The sequence below is a fragment of the Callorhinus ursinus genome, unplaced genomic scaffold, assembly GCF_003265705.2.
Source record: "Callorhinus ursinus isolate GAN/ISIS: 27379988/994484 unplaced genomic scaffold, GSC_fseal_2.0 scaffold4, whole genome shotgun sequence".
NCBI classification, from domain to species: Eukaryota; Metazoa; Chordata; class Mammalia; order Carnivora; family Otariidae; genus Callorhinus; species Callorhinus ursinus.
The window spans coordinates 87,150,641-87,163,455 of record NW_027397066.1 but is presented as its reverse complement, the minus strand read 5'-3'; the positions used below and the strand labels follow the sequence as shown (position 1 = coordinate 87,163,455).

General features: G+C 33.3%; 1 protein-coding gene across 1 annotated transcript in view; it reads left to right on the top strand.

The window, feature by feature from the left end:
• The window catches only part of TBCK (TBC1 domain containing kinase), a 245,762-nt gene that overhangs the window by 76,605 nt on the left and 156,342 nt on the right, over positions 1-12,815 (top strand). The window contains exons 11-18 of the mRNA XM_073892082.1: positions 1,498-1,636; positions 2,924-3,023; positions 7,026-7,075; positions 7,280-7,409; positions 8,733-8,831; positions 10,706-10,768; positions 11,267-11,393; positions 12,585-12,635. Coding sequence (XP_073748183.1) covers positions 1,498-1,636; positions 2,924-3,023; positions 7,026-7,075; positions 7,280-7,409; positions 8,733-8,831; positions 10,706-10,768; positions 11,267-11,393; positions 12,585-12,635 — 759 coding nt within the window. The remainder of the gene's footprint in view (positions 1-1,497; positions 1,637-2,923; positions 3,024-7,025; positions 7,076-7,279; positions 7,410-8,732; positions 8,832-10,705; positions 10,769-11,266; positions 11,394-12,584; positions 12,636-12,815) is intronic.

Here is a 12,815-nt window from a genome sequence, read left to right as displayed (position 1 = left end):
ATGTTTTATTTATTTATTCATGAGAGTCAGAGAGAGAGAGGCAGAGGCAGAGGGAGAAGCAGGCTCCCCGCCTAGCAGGGAGCCCGATGCGGGACTCGATCCCAGGACCCTGGGATCATGACCTGAGCCAAAGGCAGACGCTTAACCATCTGAGCCACCCAGGCGCCCACTACCTAACTTTTTAATCCTTTATTTTTTTTAAAAGATTTTATTTATTTTTTTGACAAAGATAGAGAGAGAACACAAGTAGGCAGAGCAGGGAGACAGAGTGAGAGGGAGAAGCAGGCTCCCCGCTGAGGAAGGAGGCTGATGTGGGGCTTGATCCCAGGATCCTGGGACTATGACCTGAGCCGAAGGCAGCCACTTAATAGACTAAGTCACCCAGGCACCCCTAATCCTTTAAGTTTAAATTGCTTTGGAGCAAGAACTTTAAGAATTGAGGACGTGGAACCAAAAAAAAATCTATTATGCAAACCAAAGTCCTATTTTCATCTCAAATCTTAATGCCAAAATTGCTTTCTAATTCCCAGTGGAATTTCTACTACATCAACATACATATATCCTATTCTATATAATTTATTATAAATGATATCTAAAAATTGTATTATAGGTAGAAGTCCATACCATTATATTCCACGTAGTAAGAGAATATCATTTTTTTTTCTTTTCATTCATCTATGAAGATTACAACTCTCAGAATGTGTGTTTTAATAGCACCAATAATACTCTTACACTGAAGAGTTATGATGTGAGTCATGGCAGGAAATATTTACTAAGAATTCATTCAGTCAAATATTTTTTTGAGTTCCTGCTGTGTTCCACGCAAATAAAAATTTATATTACTATTATAAATAAAGGTCAGTATGAAGATAGTGCAGTGGAATCATAGCATGCCTGAGACAATCAGAAAGACTCTTCAGAAGAGGCAACAATTGCCTCAAGAGATGAAGGATGGAATAGTCTGTGTTAGTTAACTATCCAAGTACTTTTTTCTTTTTTTTTTAAGATTTTATTTATTTATTTGAGAGAGAGAATGAGATAGAGAGAGAGCATGAGAGGGGAGAGGGTCAGAGGGAGAAGCAGACTCCCTGCTGAGCAGGGAGCCTGATGTGGGATTCGATCCCGGGACTCCAGGATCATGACCTGAGCCGAAGGCAGTTGCTTAACGAACTGAGCCACCCAGGCACCCAACCAAGTACTTTTTTCTGTCCTTATCCCTTCCTCACAGAGCCTGATATATCTGGTATCTGTATGGAATATATATCCCATATATCTCTAATATAGAGGGTAAAAATTCTACTTTTTCTCAAACTGAATGTACATCCAATATGTATATCTTCATCCTTTGTACGGTTTATAGTATGAATATTCTTAAAGGGACTCTTACTGTGTTCTTCAGTTACTGTTTTTTGAGAATATCAGCTATTATTTCCTGTTGCTTTTTAATAAACACAATAAGTGTGATAGCTCTCATCCTTTTCCATTTGCCATTAATAGATATAAACAGTGATTATCTGGCAGAAAGATCTATTGAAGAAGTATATTACCTTTGGTGTTTAGCTGGAGGTGACTTGGAGAAAGAGCTTGTCAACAAGGAAATCATTCGCTCTAAACCACCTATCTGCACACTCCCCAAGTAAGGAAAGAAAGTTTACCTTGGAAATGAAAAAAATTTAGTAATAACATTTTTTTTTTAATTTGGGGTTTCTTTGGTAGACATTCCAACTAAGTGATTATGAAAGCAACTGGAAGTCAATACCTTGTTTTCTTGGCCGAGGCTTTTAATTGAATTCACATTAATATTATTTTTAATATTTTTAATATTTTAATAATTTGCTTTATGATCTATTTGAAGTAGACCCATTATTATGGAATATCTTGTAATAATTGATGTTCAATAAATGCAAAATGTACAAGTCAGAAAGAATAGTAATATTCAAGAGAGTTAATAAACTAGGCTAGAGTGCCTATCATAACTAACTTTTTTTTATTTCCAATTACAATTGTAAATGTAAATGTACTTTTTGGCCTCATTGTCCTAGAGATCATCATGGTGCTAAATCACTGTTGTGCAAACTCTGCAGAACTGCATAAGATCTTGGACATCATCATATAAATTAGACTGAAAGTTAAATAACAGTACAACTCTAAGGACCAAAATTGTTACTGTTCCATTGCTCTTTGTATTTATTCATAAAGATGTGAACTTAAATCTCTTGAGTTTCACCAATGCTTTAAATTTTAATTTTAGATTTTAGGACTAGATTTGATCATTGTAGGTAACATGCAAATTACGTACTAATCATTTTTTTCTTCACGTTACATTTTTAGGTTAATTATTTGAATAGAACACTGGGTCTCTACTTTTTCTCCCCCTTAAACTGATTTTTAAGTCAATTATATTTCTCATACATTGACTTAAGCAGAACACCAGGAAATAATATGATAGAAATTCCAAGGTATATGTAAATTCTCAAAATTAATTCTCTGAAATCCTAAAGAAATTTTATGCATTTATTATTCACTATTCTTTCTCCTGAGAAGTTACTATCATGATTTTTCTTTCTTCTTTTATCATTTCTCACTTATATAAACTTCTCAGGAGCACACACACATATTGTCAAGAGAGTAATTTTAGCATTGAATCTGCATGAACAAAGAGGATAAATCACACTCTTGTGTTCTTAAAATGGTTTATATTTATATACTGTATTCATATGAAATCAGTTTGTACTTAAAAATGAGAATTGTTTGGTGAAATATCAACCAGCAGTTACATATTTTTAAATTAATCCGTGTAGTCTAAAATTTCTTTCTTTGATGAGGGAATGATGATTTAGAATAAATTTTATTTTCTAGAAGAAGCAATAAATCAGATTTTGTGTGCTCGTTAAAATAATTATTTTTTTAAATCCCTTTTCAGTTTTCTCTTTGAAGATGGTGAAAGCTTTGGACAAGGTCGAGATAGAAGCTCACTATTAGATGACACCACTGTGACATTGTCATTATGCCAGCTAAGAAATGTAAGAATGGTATTTCGACAAATCTACCTCAGATTTTTTTTTAAATAAAACCTTACAGATATACATGAAGCCTTGAATTCCTCCCTAATCTCATAAAATATGTCAGAGTTTCTTTAAGGTATGTGCCCAGGAGTGACGTTATTGGGAAATAGGATCTGTACACCTTCAACTTTAGTATATATTGTTCAGTCATTCACAAAAGTAGTTATATCTTTTTACCATTATTGGATAAGGTTTCTCATTTTCTATATACTTGGTAACACATGATATTATCAAATTTTTACCAAATTATTGCTCTAGAGGCACCTGAGTGGCTCAGTCGGTTAAGCATCTGCCTTCGGCTCAGGTCATGATCCTCAGGGTCCTGGGATCAAGCTCTGTGTGGGGCTCCCTGCTCAGTGGGGAGTCTGCTTCTCCCTCTCCTTCTGCCCCTCCCCCCCACTCCTGCTCTCTCTCTCTCTCTCTCTCTCTCAAATAAATAAATAAAATCTTAAAAAAAATTATTGCTTTAAAAGATATAGAATAGTTTTTGCTGTAATACTAATTTTTAATTCCCTGATTATAATGCAGTTACAAATTTCTTCATATTTCTTGGTAGTTTGTTTACCTCTTCTATATATTACTAGTTCATATCTTTTGTTAATTTTTCTACTGGGTGATTTCTTATTGATTTGAAGACTTCAAAAAATATATTCCAAATATGGAGTCTTTGTAGGCTATATGTAATGCATATGTCTTCTAATCTGTGGCTTTTCCTTTAACTTTTTTTTCTTAGTTTTTTTTTTTGCCAGTCCTTTTTTTTTTTTAATTTTTATTGTGTTACTTACCATTTTTGATGTAGTGTTCCATGATTCATTGTTTGTGCATAACACCCAGTGCTCCATGCAGAACATGCCCTCCCCAATACCCGTCACCAGGCTAACCCATCCTCCCACCCCATCCCCTCTAGAACCCTCAGTTTGTTTTTCAGAGTCCCTTATCTCTCGTGGTTCGTCTCCTCCTCTGATTTCCCCCCTTTCATTCTTCCCCTCCTGCTATCTTCCTTTTCTTTTTTTTTTTTTCTTAACATATATTGCATTATTTGTTTCAGAGGTACAAATCTGTGATTCAGAAGTCTTGCACAATTCACAGTGCTCACCATAGCACATACCCTCCCCAATGTCTTTGGATGGTTTCTTTTAAGGAATATGATATTACTAGGCATAAGTTTTTCTTTTGGTATTTATCCCACTTGATGTTTGTAGTTTCCTGGATCTTTGTTATTTCATGTCTTTAATTTTGAAAATTTCTGTCATTTTTACTTCAAATATTTCTTTTGTTTCTTCCTTTCTCCTCTTCTGATGTTTCTATAACACATAGGTTACATCTTTTGATTCTTTATTAGAATTTTTATCTTCATGCTTATATTACCCACCTGTTCTTGCATGCTGTCCACTTTTTTCCTTAGAGCCCTTAGCATATTAATCAGAGTTATTTTAAATTACTGGCCTGATAATTTCCAACTCTCTGATATATCTGAGGCTGGTGTCTTTTTCACATTTTAGCATGTCTTGCCATTTTTTGTTGAAACCCTAACATGATTTACCAGTAAAAAGAACTATGGTAAATAGGCCTTTAGCTCAAGATATAGCTGTTTACTATTTGTGTAGCTTTTTTGTCAGAGGCTAAAATTTCCTCAACTATCCTTGTTCTTGTTCCCCCTGGTGTCTTTGGGTTTCCCTAGAGACCTTTTTTTTTTTTTTCCCTAGAGACTTTTTAAAATAGGGTCTAAGGCCTGCAGCTCTTTCAGCTGGAATCCCCTTTTATATGGGAGCTCTAATGACATGGAGGTATGGTAGGGAAGGGAAGGAGTTCTATAATCCTATGGTTAGGTTGCAGCCCTTTAGTGAACCTGTGTCTCTGGGCTGTGACCTTATATAAAGCTTCTCAGCTTCCCTCCTTACCTTATTAGAGACAGGCAACTAAAAGGCATCAGTAGTGGATATTCTTCTTCCCCACATCAATGACTCGGGCTGGCTAAAGTTGGATATCCTCCCCTCCGCCCCCAACACACACAGTTCTTTAGTTGAGTATAGCAGGGTCTCCTCCAGTCTGGCTGCCTGTTCATCAGATGCCCAAGTCTTAGTCCCATTGTGCTTAAAACCCTAAGCCACAATTATCAATATACTTTATTTCTAGCTTATATCCTTTCTCTCTAAGCCCAGCTTTGGGTCACCTATCATTGCATTTTCCTTATATTTTTAGGCTTTTCCTGTCATTTAATATTTTACATATTATGTAGTAGGAGGCAATTGGAATCTCTTATCTGCCATAATGCAAGGAATAGAACATTTAAATATATAATTACTACATGATACACTAAACTTATCATCTCTTTGAAAAGAAAGAATGTGTATAGTGGATGAAATAAGTAGCAGTACAAAGCAACAAACAATGAACTACATCTAAATATATGGTTTTGACTGATTTGATTTTACCCTTAATTTGCTTCTTTAAATATAATCCAAAGTATATGAACATAAGTTAAATGAATACAAGGCTTTAATTTTACTTGCTTAATGACCTTACATTCCTACTTTTGAAATTTAAAAAACTTTTTTCTATAATTATTAAGAAAAAAGTTTATGTTGCTGATTTTAAAAATAATACAGAAACCAAATAATAATTTTTACCTTCTACTTTTCTGTATTTTTGCCCTTTTTGTATATGCTAAATTTTTAATACAAAAAAAGCAGAAAAGTTACTTATAATATCTATGACTTTCAGGACAGTAAAACCCAAATTTTAGGGCGCCTGGGTGGCTCAGATGGTTGACCATCTGCCTTTGGCTCTGGTCATGGGATCGAGTCCTGCATCGGGCTCCCTGCTCCTTGGGAGCCTGCTTCTCCCTCTGCCTCTCTCTCTCTCTCTCTCTCTCTCTGCCTCTCATGAATAAATAAAAAAAAAAAACCCAAATTTTAAAAGAATGTGCATATTAATGGGTAAAATTTGAGAAAATGTTATTTTTCTACTTAGTATTTTAATCCACAAAAGAAACACCTAAAAGTTTAGAGGCAAAATAGGATAAATCTATAGCACATCAAATTTTAGAGAAAAGCCAGTCATAAAATCAGTGTTTGCCAGAGTCTCAGTTGTGGTAAAAGATTTTTCTTTGGCTTTTAAAAATTCTGAGGCTAACTCACATGGGTGAGTACACAGTAACTCTAATCAACAGAAGATCGATGCTGGCTACACATAGAGCTTGAACTTCTGTGTCAATCCCCACAGGAGCAGGTACTCTGCCTTCAAGTTGGAAGTTGAACTGAAGAGCAGAGCAGCAGGCAAGATGACATTAACGTTAATCACCCTACTTAGGATATGTCTACGATTTTACTTTACTATTGCCTGCCTTCTTATGTTTTTGAATATCTATAATCCTGGCAATGTTATTATTTGGAGTAACATTTATTATATGTTTGTGGAAAAAAGAATGAAGAAAACTGAATTTTGTCAGCTGGTTTACCAGCTGTTTGAATCATGCATGTTCAAAGTATGATGTGAGAAATTCTTTTGAATCCTTTTATTAGCACCTTACTTTTGTCTTAGTTTGCATTAATGTCAAGGCAAAAATGAATTGGACTCAAGTTTTAAATTAAGAGATGTGTATTAAAAAGTACCTTCTTATACAATCTTCACATAATTTTAAAGTTTTATCCATTTATTCAATTTTATACTAATTTTAGCAATTCTGCCTTGTGTTTAGAAAACTATCGTAATAGGTGTCTAACATTTATGAGAAATGCCTGAAGGTAAAAAAACAAAAAAACAAAGAATATTCTTTACTGCGAAACTTAATCACTGGAGGCATGGTGTATTTGCATGTTTACAATAAATGGATTTTAAATTCTATTTTGTAGTTTCCTTGCTATAAATGTATAATTTTACATCATTTTCCTTTTAAATAAAGGTCGCTGCTTCTGTCTCAGATCTTAAATATCGTAAATATTTTCTCTTTAAATTCAGAGGTTAAAAGATGTTGGTGGAGAAGCATTTTACCCACTACTTGAAGATGAGTGAGTATATATATATATATATATATGTATATATATATATTCTTTTTGCCATTATTTTTCTTTTCTGTTTCTATTAGATTGATAAGAAGCCTGCCTATTTTTTTGGAAAATTGTTTCCTAAGTAGAATACAAAAAAGTGGTGTTCTGTTTTTTTTTAATTTTATACATTTTGTCAGTTTTTCTCCTTTTGTTTCTCTTTTATAGCCAGTCTAATTTACCTCATTCAAACAGCAATAATGAGTTGTCTGCAGCTGCCACTCTCCCTTTAATCATCCGAGAGAGGGACACAGAGTACCAACTAAACAGAATCATTCTCTTTGACAGGCTACTAAAGGTAGGATTCTAAAGTGTAAGGTGTAAAGAGTCCATATACAATCTTTATTTTTTTTATTTCATTGGTAATTCTTAGGGAATCTTGATGTTATGAGAACACTAATTCTTAGGACCTATTTTATCTAATTAATAATAAAAATGATACATGTTAATAGTAAACAAAATTAAAAAGTAAAAGAAGATGAAGGAATCTATGCAAAACCACATTAGACAAAAGATATTTAATATCCTTGTTATTTAAAAAACACTTAAAAATCAATAGGGAAAAGGACTATCATTGAAACAGAGAAATGGATAAAAAACATAATAGAAATACAGCTAGTCAGTAAATCTATTCAAAATATGTATCCTTACTGGGACTGAAAAAAAATAGACTTTTTTTTCCATATGGAATTGCAAAGTGAGTAAATGTATATTGAGATTGGAACTATCATTCTTCTGTAGTATGTGTAAATTGGCTAAAGCATTCTATAAAGCTATTTTAAATTTTGTATTAAGAGCCTTTAACAGGTCTGTGATTCAACAGTCTTACACAATTCACAGACCTGTACCTCTGAAACAAATAATACTATATGTTAAAAAAAAAAAAAGAAGATAGTAGGGAGGGAAAAATGAAGGGGGGGAATCAGAGGGGGAGACGAACCATGAAAGACTATGGGCTCTGAGAAACAAACTGAGAGTTCTAGAGGGGCGGGGGATGGGAGGATGGGTCAGCCTGGTGATGGGTATTAAAGAGGGCACACGTACTGAATGGAACACTGGGTGTTATATGCAAACAATGAATCATGGAACACTACATCAAAAACTAATGATGTGGGTGCCTGGGTGGCTCAAATGGTTAGGCGACTGCCTTCGGCTCGAGTCCCAGGATCAAGTCCCGCATCAGGCTCCCTGCTCAGCAGGGAGTCTGCTTCTCCCTCTGACCTTCCCCCCTCTCCTGCTCTCTCTCTCTTTCTCATTCTCTCTCACAAATAAATAAATAAAATCTTTAAAAAAATTGTATAAAAAAAACTAATGATGTAATGTATGGTGATTAACATAACATAATAAAAAATATATATAAAAGAGAGAGGGATGGTTAAAAACAGTAGATTCAGCTCCTCTCTTTGATTGTATTATATAAGATTTACAGAGGCTAGGGAACTATTCCACTACTAACTTAATATGTATTAATAACAGGTAAAATAATTTCAGGTACTTGGAAATTTATTGCAGGTCACCTTCAACTTTATCACTGGTGTATTCAGAACTATTTGGATTAAAAGAAGGTACTTGTTAACTTGAGGTATTTTTCATATCTATTTTTTTTTTTTTTTACCTATAGGCTTATCCATATAAAAAAAATCAAATCTGGAAAGAAGCAAGAGTTGACATTCCTCCTCTTATGAGAGGTTTAACCTGGGCTGCCCTTCTGGGAGTTGAGGTATGAAAGAAAAGAGGTGGGGCACCTGGGTGGCTCAGTTGTTAAGTGTCTGTCTTCAGATCAGGTCATGATCTCAGGGTCCTGGGATCAAGCCCCACATCAGGCTCCCTGTTCAGCGGGAAACCTGCTTCTCCCTCTCCCACTCCCCCTGCTTGTGTTTCCTCTCTCGCTGTCTTTCTCTCTGTCAAATAAATTAATTAATTAACTAGTTAATTAATTTTAAAAATCTTAAAAAAAAAAGATGTTAGAAGCTGATCAATAGTGTTAAGAAAAAAGGAAGAAGGAAAGTACTTTCTGAATATATATTTTCCAAGTTGTTAGGAAATTATATAGTAAAATTTGAGTTAAGATTATTTGGCAATTTTTAGTGAAAGCAATAGAGGAAAAGAATAGACTAGATAGAATAGAAAAATATAATTGAAGTCTTGTTAGATTTATGCCATTTAATATTTCATTTAATGGGACTCAGAAATTATCTTGATTATTCATTTTAAAATCAGAATATTCTAATATATATTTCAGTTATAAGTATATAGCCCTGCTTATAAAGTATGTTCATTTAGAAATAGAACTGCTTATTTATAAGAAATATTCCACTCTAATTTGAACCTTGTCAAAAATCATTAATATAATTTAGTGCCTTTTGACATATCTATCTTACCAGAACCATGCTGCCTGGAGAAATAGCTACTTTGTCTTCTATAATACCTTATCTGTGGCAGTGAGAAGAGGCAAGGTGTCACATTATTGGAGTGACTTGCAGTACTAACAGATTTTGGTGACAGCAGTCATGATAATGGGCCAAATCATTGCCAATTTTTTTTCATTTCCTGTCAATTTCTTTGTCACCTGCCTTTCTGTATTCTCTTATAGATATCTTATGGATATCCATCACCTATTTTTTGTGTGTGAATTCTTCCAAGTATTTTTAATCCTTTTAACTCTCTATTGAAAGAATTCCTTCCTTTATTCCTGATTTCTTTGGTGAAAGTCTACAAATATCTTTGAGTTTGGTTGGTTGCTTAATAAGAATGCCTGTTATTCCTACCATATGGTAATAATTAGAATTGTAGAACTATATAATGCTAAAATTCAAGAGGAATTCCAAGGTCAGGTTGTCCAAATGTCTCATAAAGTAGATGTACCAAGATGTTGATAGTAGCATGTTACATCAGAGATTGAACTCTAAATTCCTAGCTCTTTATCTACCATTACAGTAAACCAGAGAATTAAGAATTGATCTATGCTTGATCCTATAGAACATGATGAAAATTTGAAGTAGTTTATTCAGTTATTCTTTCTGTAGAGCTATAAATGGAAAATGTAAATAATCTCTTTAATCCCTTAATGATTCCATTAGGGATTCCACATGGAATTTCATTCTTTAATTTGTCCCAAACCTCTTCCTTCTGATGCTGAACTCCTTTAAACAATTTTATTTTATTTTTGCTTTCATTTCCAACTTTACAGGAAAATTTCTCAAGGGATGACACTCCCCAGTTTTTTTTTTAAATTTCTTCATGAAACTTACTAGGTGTGAGTTGACAATGAATAGAGCACAGCAAGGCTGTGTTGTGTTGTGGGAGCTGGGAGATGAGCTAAGCATACTCATTAAGTGACTCTTTTAACATATTTGTCTTCCTGTACATGTAATTCAAATGACTGCCTTAGCAAAACGATAAATTGTCACAGACTTTCATCACAGATTGTAAAAGATGTGAAGAATTTTCTAAGAGAGTGCTTTGGGTTTGAATGTGCCTATCTATAATTGGTTGTGCTTTCAAAGATAGATGTTTCTAAGAACTATATTTTGTCTAAGCCAATAATTTATTAAGGATATGATAAATTAATATATCTTCTCTTATTTTTTGCAGGGAGCTATTCATGCCAAGTATGATGCAATTGATAAAGATACTCCTATTCCTACAGATAGACAGGTATGATTTAGATTTTCTTAAACAACCTAAGACAATTCTGCCAAATCTTTAAATTTTAGAAAGGCAAGAAGAATTTTCTTAATTATGAAACTCAGCAGCCATCATATGTATATGTATATGCATAGCTCTTATTTTACTCACAAGTTAGTGAGTTAGAATGCTTCAAAGGAGTTTAGACCAAGTAACTTTTCCTAATAATTGTACTTTTTTATCTGAGGAATTTGCCCTTTATTTAGACCAGGTTATAAAGGAAGGTTTTTTGAAAACTATATTAATATATACCTTTTCGATAGAAATGGTCTGCTTTTTTGTTTAAGTATACATGCAACTTTTTTGGTGTTTCCAGAGGACTAATATAAAATTTAAAAACTCCAGACACCAGGATTATGTAGATGGTCTATTCTGAAATTTAAGATACACTCTTTCCTTTTCCTTATCTTGAGGTTTATTGGAGATCACTCTATTCCAGTTCCACCTTATTGTTTTGCTTTTTTACAGATTGAAGTGGATATTCCTCGGTGTCATCAGTATGATGAACTGTTATCATCACCAGAAGGTCATGCAAAATTTAGGCGTGTATTAAAAGCCTGGGTCGTGTCTCATCCTGATCTTGTGTATTGGCAAGGTAACATTTTTTCTCCCAATTATTAAGCTTCTTTTTGAAGTATTAGGAGCATGTTGTATGACTGACAATTTTAAAAAATTAAAACAAAATATCAAAATATCCTTGGCTTTGAGGAAAACTGTTATTGGTTATCCGTTTTTAGAGAGAACATTTTTTTAAACTTTGTTTAAATGCCTAGTGGATATCATTTAAATGCATGATATTTAATGAAACAATTTACCATAATGTTGATTAGGAAAGTAGGAAGAATATTTTGTGCTGTTGTAATCTTTGGGGATACTTTTTTTAATGCTTATGCAAATAATAAAATAATATTGTGCCATAAATAATGGGGCTAGTTGATATTCTTGTCATTTAATGATTTACAACTTAGTTATCATGGTTATTAGGAATTGGAGAATAGGATACCATCCTAAACTGCTTATTATATTTGTTATCTCGCTTTCATTAAATAACTTTAATGTTCTATATCCTTGATTTTTAGCCCTTCTCATTATTTTTGTAGTCACTGATAAATTTATGAATGAGATGGCCATTCTTCCCAGTTCTATTTTTTAATTTGTTGTTATGAACAGTAGTTTTTATATTTTAAATCTCAATTTCTGGCCAAACTTAAAGCGAAGCTATTATTTTTCCTAGCCTTATCCCTTTTAGAGTTCTGTATCTTCCTAACAATTATAGATAGATTTATGTCCCTTCCTTCAACATGACAACATATGAACAGCGTTATTATCAATAAAAGAAATATGTAACATGTTTGTATTTTACTTTACAATTTTTGAAAGATTGCTTTTCGTCATCCCAGAGAAACTTGTAAGACAAATTTCCATCTCCAGGATAAGGAAACGTGCTTGGAGATGTTAAAATGATTCCCAAGATCACACGGTCAGAGATGAGACTTATAGTTCAAGCCTTCTATCAATTTTACATTTTTCGATTACTGTATTTCTCTCTTTAACTCATAATAATAGATAATAATAACAATATCTGGTTTCATTTGGGCATTTACTATGTGCCAGTCATTATCAATTACTCCTCAAACTACCCCATGATGTAATATATTTCTGGATGAGTAATACTTATAATGCTTAATCTATGTAGAAGTAATGCAGGGAACTGAATAAGGTATGTATGTACACTTATATTGATTTATATTTACTGAATTCTTTCCCCCCAACCCCTTCCCATCAGGTCTTGATTCACTTTGTGCTCCATTCCTATATTTAAATTTCAATAATGAAGGTAAGCCTATTTATCATTTAAATAATCATTGTACATATTTTTCTAAAATATTTTATTCAAAGAGGAAAGGTCTTTGTTTTTGCTGTAAGGTTCTTGATCTCTTCCTAGTAGATACTGTAAATTTCTGTGAAATGATGTTAGACTCATTTTAGAGGATGTAAAAGGTTAATTTATTAGAGT